At 49.6% G+C, this 8,765-nt stretch overlaps 1 protein-coding gene across 2 annotated transcripts in view; it reads right to left on the reverse strand.

The window, feature by feature from the left end:
* The window catches only part of prdm5 (PR domain containing 5), a 33,798-nt gene extending 25,478 nt beyond the window's left edge, over positions 1-8,320 (reverse strand). Inside the window, exons 1-8 of one of the 2 annotated variants that reach the window (XM_035521161.1) lie at positions 7,360-8,317; positions 6,679-6,762; positions 5,126-5,248; positions 3,251-3,425; positions 2,979-3,153; positions 2,580-2,675; positions 2,344-2,465; positions 1,542-1,621 (exon numbers count right to left, since the gene is read on the reverse strand). In XM_035521161.1, the coding sequence (XP_035377054.1) occupies positions 1,542-1,621; positions 2,344-2,465; positions 2,580-2,675; positions 2,979-3,153; positions 3,251-3,425; positions 5,126-5,248; positions 6,679-6,762; positions 7,360-7,452 (948 nt within the window). In that variant the 5' untranslated portion in view covers positions 7,453-8,317. Of the gene's footprint in view, positions 1-1,541; positions 1,622-2,343; positions 2,466-2,579; positions 2,676-2,978; positions 3,154-3,250; positions 3,426-5,125; positions 5,249-6,678; positions 6,763-7,359 lie in introns of both variants that reach the window. The other variant, XM_035521162.1, reaches the window with a different exon arrangement.
* Positions 8,321-8,765: the final 445 nt, after the last annotated feature.

Raw genomic sequence — 8,765 nt, forward strand, 5'->3', positions numbered from 1 at the left:
GCTTTTTGTGGTCTTGCTGTACAGTTTTCTTCTAACTTTCCAAGACATCGTGACAAAGTTCCACTGACATTAGCACGTTCCTGGAATCTCCGGCCCCTCGTGGACGTGGTTGCTGGTAAGCGAAGACAAGCCCATCAACCGTGACGTGATGCATGCACTAGTTAAACTGCATGGTGCAAATGTGTCCATCTCCTGCGGTCCACAATAACACTCTCTAAAAGAGCGTTGTTCCATCTCCCCACTGAGCCGTTTCCCCCAGCCAGAGCTGGGTGGCCAGACCTTCCCCGAAGCCCGGTCTGAACAGGGGGTTTTCTGAGCAACATTGAGCCGGTTAATCAGATGTGGGAAAAGACTGCTGATCTACGGATGCTCTGGAGGTAGGGAATGGGGAGCAACCGTAATAAGCGCCGTGTGACGCTGCCCCATAAGTCCTCCACCCCCCCCCCCCCTCCCCCCTCACAGATAAAAAGCCCCAGATGGGACCTGTCCAGTTCTGGGCCAACAGCCACACTGCTGTCTCGGCAGCTGAAGTCAAGCAGCATGTGGCCAACCCCAGGATTGGGCTGGATGAGGATTACCCCAGAGTGGGTCTGCGCTGAGGCGAGCAGGGCTGGGATTACCCCAGAGTGGGTCTGCGCTGAGGCGAGCAGGGCTGGGATTACCCCAGAGTGGGTCTGCGCTGAGGCAGGTTATTCAGAGGCTCGGTTAGATGAGGTGTCAGAAACCGGCCACAGGCGGCAGGTCCTTCACCACTTCTCCCTTTCACTGAAGAACCGCTGGTCTTAAAATTTTGCTTAAGTGTGAAAAATTGCTCTAGCAGTAATCTTAAAAGACTTTGCAAAAATGTACCGATCACTATGCACAGCGACTTGGCTCCATAAGGCCAAGTGGCTCCAAACCTCCGGTTTAACTTTAGGGTGGAGCGGGTCCTGTACTGGCGTGTTTAGTGGGAGCTTCACAGGGCTTTTCGGAGCCAGCTGGACCCTTGAGGCCAAGGCTGAAGGCGGACAGTCTGCTGCCTTTCACTCTTAGATTTCACGGGGGCCGCGGAGATGAGTGTGTGAAACAAAAGACGACCTTCCCTTTGCACTCACGCCGACAGAGAAAATGTTACAGCGTCAACATAAACCTCACCTCCTACAGAGAGTGAGGCAGGGGGAGGGAGAGAGAGAGAGAGAGAGAGAGAGAGAGAGAGAGAGAGAGAGAGAGAGAGAGAGAGAGAGAGAGAGAGAGAGAGAGCGACTAGGTCAGAGAAACCGAGATATGCTGGAAGTGATGAGTATATTTGGAAAGCTGGAACATGAGCCAGTGAGAATCATAAACCCAACAGAGAGATGAAGAGCAAGAGGCTTGTGTGAAGAGGAGAGAGAGAGAGAGAGAGAGAGAGACATACAGACAGACACACAGGAGATGGACCAACGGAGTGAGTGGGAAGACGGATGAAGGGCCAGGAGGAGAGCTGGGATAGGAAGCGAAGATGTGTGATGGAGGGAACAGAAGAGGAGGAGGGAAAGAGAGGGATGGGGGGGGGTGCGTCTGACCTTGCGATGTTCCTGCAGATTGACTGAAGAGGAGCATTTCTTATTGCAGATGGCACATATGAGCTTCCGGCGGGCATTACCTGAACACACACACACACACAGAGGGAGAATGAATCAGCAGTCAATGACAGCACAAGGTGAGAGCCAGCAGCCACAGAGCCATTCTTCACGCAGCTCAGTTGCACAGCAGTTGAAATAACATTTTGACAAGTGCTGGGACAGGGTAATTGATCAGCAAGGCCAGCAGGGTCAGGTCAAAGACGGCAAGCGCGACAAACAGTTAGTCAGGGTCAAAGGCCAACTGCCAGCTGTTTTCCCGAGCTAAAGAGTGGGAATGGGAGAAAAGGTGTTCGTAATAACACGAGATCCTTATTTATTTTACTTTGCATCACTCTAGAGCTTTTAAAGGTCAGAAAAAAGGAGCCTGTTAAGTGCATCTAGGAGATTGGTTCTACACACAGACGCGCACACGGCTCAAGCAGCAACGGTGGGCTCCGTCACCGGCCGATCGGGGGTCAGCCTTCGGGATTGCCCCTTTTTCCAACTGACTGTCACACAGACTCAGATCTCCCAATGAAAAGCCCTCTCTCCGATTACCACCCTCTTAATTACGCCGTGGGGTCAGGGAGTGACGAGCGGCAGCCGAGAGGCTGGAGAGGGGAGGAGTGCAGCCGAGCAGGGAGTGAGGTTGCACACGAGAGACGGAGGGGACGCCGATCTCCGCAGAAGACGAATCGGCGCGGCGGTCGGGCAGTGCGATTAGCTGCGAGTGCTGAAGGGTGTGTGTGTGTGCGTGTTGTACCAGTGTGAACGTTGCCTTTGTGTTTCTTTAGGGCATCTTTACTCTTGAATCGCTTCCCACAGCTTTCTACCTTGCAAATAAACCTGGCATCTCCTCTACAAGCTTCCTTGTGTTGCTCAAAGCTGCACGCACACACACACACACACACACAAACACACACACATACTTTAAATTAAGAATGCTAAGAATTCCAAAACCGTGTGTGTGTGTGTGTGTGTGCGCGCGTGTGTGTGTACCTAGACTCGGAAGAGAAGGAGCTGTGGCAGAGTGTACACTGATGGACTTGGGAAGCGTCTCCTACTGAAGTTAGACCCTCTGTGCAGTGGAGGACACTACAAAACAAACCCAGCCCTCATATAGCACACGTCACACCTGCATGCTTCACACAGAGTCTGCAAAACCAAGGATCTAAAGCTGGAATCGGGCACAGTTCAGTCCCAGTCCACCCGGTCCAACTGTTAATAGTGATAAGCAGCACCATTACCCAGCAGTTCCCCCAACCCCACAGCTCCAGGGAGACGACCTAAACCGAGCAGGTACTGGCCAAGCCGTTACACTCGTGTCAGGGTCTCTATAAATGAAATGTTTCTCTAATGTATTTCTTTAAGTGTGCGCGTGCGTGTCTGTGTACTGACTGGCGTTGGAGAGCTTGTCTGACGGGGAACTCTTTGCCACAGTTGCGGCATTTGAACTCCTTGTCCTCGGTGCTGGCTCTCTGGTGCAGGCTCTGCAGGTGCTCGGCCAGCACCTCCTCACTGGGGAAGCTGCTCTCACACAGCAGGCAAGGGTGGTCCTCCTTCATCACCGACTCTACACACACACACACACACACACACACAGTTCTGTGGTGAAAACACAAAACACGCATGCCAATCTGCAAAAGGCACACACCCGCACACCGACAAACCTGGCTCTGTGCCGAGGTGCTTGCCCTCTTTGCTGTTCTCATCTTCGTCTTTCATCATCTCATCCTCCTCCTCGTCTTCCTCTTCCTCCTCCATGTCACTATCCAGATAGCCAATCAGGAGCTCTGTATCTGTCTCTATGTCATCCACAGCCAGGTAAAAGATGTTCTCCCCATCCTATCAAAGAACACAAACACCTGCTTTTCTCTGTGGAGCATGGCAAACTGAACATTAAAGCAAAAAACAGCAACCTTCTTTCATTTTATTAGTTTTTATCATCTGTTATTAATAACAGTGACAGAGAGAGCATTTAAACATGTATCCCAACACAGAGGAGAAAAAAAAAAAAAAAAAAAAAAATCACACACAACCAGACTGGAAATTAAAGGTCACACGGTTTTGACAAGTTTGGGAAGCTGAAGATGGTTCATTCACAGCAGATCAAAAAAACTGTCCCACATTTTAGTGGAGTGACATAAGGAAATCGAGCACAACTGGAGGTTTGGGCGAACTCCACTGTCACGGTTTGGACCAGGCATGCAGCGCCCTGATCTTTCCTACCAGCAGGGCACCATCCACAATGCACACTCGGATGAACACACAGATGAAGATAACCACACACAGACAGAAACGAGAGCCTAATGATGATGAATATCTAAGCCATCTGTTCCTATGGCTGTGGTTGTACATTTCAAAGTAATATAGTGCAGACAGGATGAGAGAAATGGCTAATCAGAGACTCAGAGTTAGACACACACACACACACACACACACACACACACACACACACACACACACACACACACACACACACACACACACACACACACACACACACACACACACACACACACGGGGGGGGGGGGGGCGGAGCAGTTCATGTGTTCCTCCTGATTAAGGTCAAAGGTCAAGAACTGGGAAACCCTAAATTTATCATTATCAAACCTCCATATCCTAAATGGGGTCAAACAGTAACCACTAATGTCTCATCTTTAACCTTTGTGCAACCAGTTTTGAAAAAGTAAACACCGAGAGCAAGCAAGAGAGAGAGAGAGAGTGCACAAGCGAGAGAGCGCATGCGCTCACAGCAGCTGCAATTGTCATTACTAAAACTTTTAAATGACAAACCTAGCAAGTTAACGAAAGCCGTCTTTAAACAAAATTCTGAACAAATGCCTTTATTAGGAAGTGAATTGGAGTGGTGTGAACTGACTTTACACCAGTCTTCAAAGTTTGGAACGACACCGTTCTAGTGTCTGGAGCTTAAAATGGCCACCTGACTCGGACAGATGAAGGTGGTGATGGAGAAAGAGACAGGAGGACAGCCAAGGAGGGATGAGAACGCGCAGGAGACGCAAAGAGCCAAGCAGTGAGGTGGAGGCCTTGTGGCTCCGTGTCAGTCTCTCCCTCTCTCTCCCCTTTATCGTGGCCCAAGCCTCATTACACCTCCTTATCAAAAGGGACCTTCAAAGCAGCATCACTGCATGACACACACGCGCACACGCGCACACACACACACACACACACACACACACACACACACCTGAGCACTGGGCAAGCACAGGTGTGCATTTCAACGCTTGTACTGTCTTTTCTGCCCCATCCCCACTCAAACTCCAGCCCTTTGCTTTTGCAGACTCCAACGTTTCCACACTCGTCACGCCTCTCAGAGAAACGACGCTGACCCAGGAACAGTTCCCCTCCTTTCCAAAGTAAAACAAAAAGTCACGGGTAGAGGAGCTGCACCTGATCTCGGACCAGGACTCCTGGGACAGCGGGTAAATGGGGGCCCTGCGGTGTATCAGTGGGATCGGTCTGGCTCTGTGCTTTCAGCGGAGATAAGATCCAGGAGGTGGGGGGGGGGGGGGGTCTTGTACCTGGATGGCAGCCAGGTTCTTCTGCTCCTGACACGGAGCCTGGTGCACAAACCGGAGCCAGTTGGCATGTCGAGGGTTGCTGGCGTCCAGAATGTACAGCACATCACCCCTGTTCCCTCGAACCTGCAGCACACAGACGCACACAAACACACAAATCCATTCAACTCTGAAGCAGGTCTGACGAAGGACAAGGCCCAGCAGCGTCAGCACCTCATACCTGCGCTTAAATCTAAATTACATGTCAACATGTTTATTTACAGCAAGGGCATGCATGGCAGCTGTAGGAAAACACTGTATTAACTGACTAACAGCCCGGTGAATCTCTGCTGATGAGTAAATAAACGTTGGTCCCATGCTGAACAACCATGTATATAAAAAGCCACTTTGTTTCGGTTATACGCGTCATCACCGCACTCAAAGAGCCCCTACGCCAATTTGACAATATAGACAACAGGGTGCTGTTGACGTTGACAAGCTAATGAGTGCCCTTCCAGCGTCTGGTTTTGGACTGTAATGATTATTTTGCATGATTGTCCCAGCGTTAATGGGTTGAAATGATAGCTAACAATGCTCTCACAAACTGTGAGGCAAGTCCGTCTAAAGCGCAGAGCTGCCGTGAAACCAGACAGCACATGAAAGGGTAGCGCAGCAGGCTGTATAACAGAGCAATCGCGCTCGCGCTCTCTCTCTTACACACACACACACACACACACACACACACACACACACACACACACACACAGTAATTCGAGATTTCAATCCAGTCTATAGTAGTGCACCAGACTGTCATCCAGACAGATGTATAAATCTTCACAGTAACGTGGTCAAACACGGTCTGATCAAGGCTCTAATTAAAAACGTTACGTGGCCAAAAATAAAATCCTGGCAGAGCAGCGCTCGGGTGGCGTGTGCCCGTGAATGGATGGGTGAGTGTCAGAGGGCGCTGGGCATATGCCTGCCAAGGAAGGCAGTTATTAAGGAGGCCAAGCGTGCCCAGGCTCAGAACGTGGTGTGCACGCCCGCTCTGAACACGCTCAGCACACCTGCACCGGCCTCACTGAGGGCACCGAGTCAAGGCTGAGGGCTCACGATATGGCCTTCGGCTCAGTGCATACATCTGACTTCTACAGAACAGGGTTATGGACCATTAAGGTGAGGTGATGTTCATCCCTTAGTCGTCTTGCCTTCCAGCAGAACAACCACCATGCAAGACAAACTTTAGTGCATACTACGCCAGTGACCATATTAACATGGCTGCATTTAAACAGGATAAATGTACATGATCTGAGATGCACAAGTAAATGGGTTACGGAAAAGAATTTAAAAAGAAAAACAGAAAATGACCACCCCTAACAGCCCTTTAATGTAGACCTCTGGGGCTGTTAGAGAGAGAAAAAAAAAATATGGCTCAAAACAGCAGGCAGCACATGAAGTCTTCCCAGAAGGGCTTGCTGATAGGCACTCTGAAGAATTTGGATGTTAGGTCATCGTTACTAAAGATGCCTTTGCCGTTGTCAAACACTCCAAACGGGGTGAAGGCTGAGTGCACCCACCTCCCACATCAGCCTTGGATCCATGCTCTCATGCAGCTCACCGGGCAGTCTCTTCTCCCCAGCAAACGGACCGAACTTCTCTCCCTGCAACACGACACAGCGACTGAGGAGTCTCGCTTTGATGCACTCGGGGCAAAAACCAAAACTTGCAACAAAGATGGTGTTTTGCAAACAAAGCCCCGAACATGTTGCTCTGGGAAAGTCGAGCTGCTTTCGCCTTTTTTTTTTTTCCCCCCCCTCTTATTTTTTAAAGCGCAAACCTTGGCCCTTTTCTCCCACAGACCTCGCCGACAACAAAGTTCACTCTCCGCCCTCCTTCAAATCTAACAAAGCGAGAGGCGTCCACGGCGAGGAACGGACCTCACGAATGCGCTTCGCGTTTAAACGCTTTTGTGAGGAAGACGCTCCGGCGGCGAGAACTTGCCGCCGACACGTTTGAAGGAAAGCTCGGTCAGCACACGGCTAGCTAGCTATCCTATATACGTGGCACTTCCCCCGCACCCTTTTCACAAGAAAGGATGAAATAACTTGTGGACAGAACTAAAGTCAGACACGAGAGACTGCCGCAACCAAACGTTTCGCCCGCCGACGGCGTGTGGATGCAGGACGCGTCCACATCTATAACGCTCGTTTTGTCGCGTTTTGGGGTTTTTTTTTGTTTTCCGTCTGAAACGGACCGACCTTCTTTACGCGCCTCGCCGTGTACAGCCCGACTCCGTCTTGAACTTTCGAAGACTTCAGCGCGAACCTGTCCGGCACGTACATGCCCAGCATGGTCGTTGAGGCCGCGGCAAACGGATACCGGACCTCGAAACGGACATTTACGCGACAGAAAGCGAGAAGTTGGGCTTCCCTCTCACGGAGAGACGCGGGGAGTTTTCGGGAGACCGTCGCTCGGGGTCTTGACGTTGCCCCGCACTTCCATGTTGCTCCCGTCACGCGGAGAGCGACGCGGCGCTGTGATTGGTGGAAAGTTTGTAACCAAGGGCTACACGTTTTCGCCGAGGTGATCTGAGGATGTGTTTACGCCTCAGACACGGCAGCAGCTGTAGTGTGTTTTTGGCGAGCAATTTAACGTTATTTTCCTGCACTGCGGGGCTAGAAATAGGGATTTGAAGATTTAAAAACGACTTAATGATTTTTTTTGAAGCATTGCCATTCACCTTAGCGCCATATGAACTCCATTCAGTACAATTTTCTTAATCTTCGCGCAATTTTCCTAACATCATGAGTCTGTAGACTGGGCCTGTCCATATTCCATTATTTTTCGAAAATTGCTCTAAACAAATCAATCACAACACCACGTTTTTGTAACTTATTGAACCTTTATTTTGTTTAATTTCTTTTAATGGTTTTTTTTGGAAAGCATAACATTTTCATGTAATCATCGTGTGGTTATAGCCAGCTAACATATGTGGCCAGGACTCGGACCTGGGCAAACCATCAAGGTGGTGGTGTTTTGGGTTCTTTGTTTGAGCCAGTATTTCTAGTTTTCATCCACATCTGAAGTGTGATTAGTGGGGAACAAATTCGTCCATGAGCTTTGCTTCCAGGTCATCAGTATGCTGACGCTTTGTCTTGCTGTTCTGATGTTTTGATAGGCCAGTCCCCAAGGAAGTGAAAAGAAGTTATCAGACAACAGTGCACATTAGAAGTTAGAACAAATGGATGAAGTGAGCACTAAGATTTCCACTACAAGCTTTTTGCACATGAAAATGCTCAAGCAATGGCTGTGTGTAAGCGTAGCTATTTAAGCCAATATTCTTACATCTCGATACCGATGGATTATGTCAATGCACACCAGGGTATGTCAGTACAAATACTGTGCTCTGCAAATTGTCACAAACAGAATGTACTTAACAGGGGCTAAACGCTGGCAAAATAAGTGCAATCTGGTAGCCAACAACATCCTCAGAATTGGTTCTCAGTATAATTCTCCACATTTGATCTACCTAAGGCCCTGGCAACCCAGACTAATTGGAGGCAGGTTTTATCCAGGGACAAGTTTGGAGGGAACGGATGTTCTGCACAGAACAAATATCTCTCTAAATCTATGTACCTGACAACGAGATGAGGGACAAACACAC

Source organism: Electrophorus electricus, chromosome 22, assembly GCF_013358815.1.
Source record: "Electrophorus electricus isolate fEleEle1 chromosome 22, fEleEle1.pri, whole genome shotgun sequence".
Classification (NCBI taxonomy): domain Eukaryota; kingdom Metazoa; phylum Chordata; class Actinopteri; order Gymnotiformes; family Gymnotidae; genus Electrophorus; species Electrophorus electricus.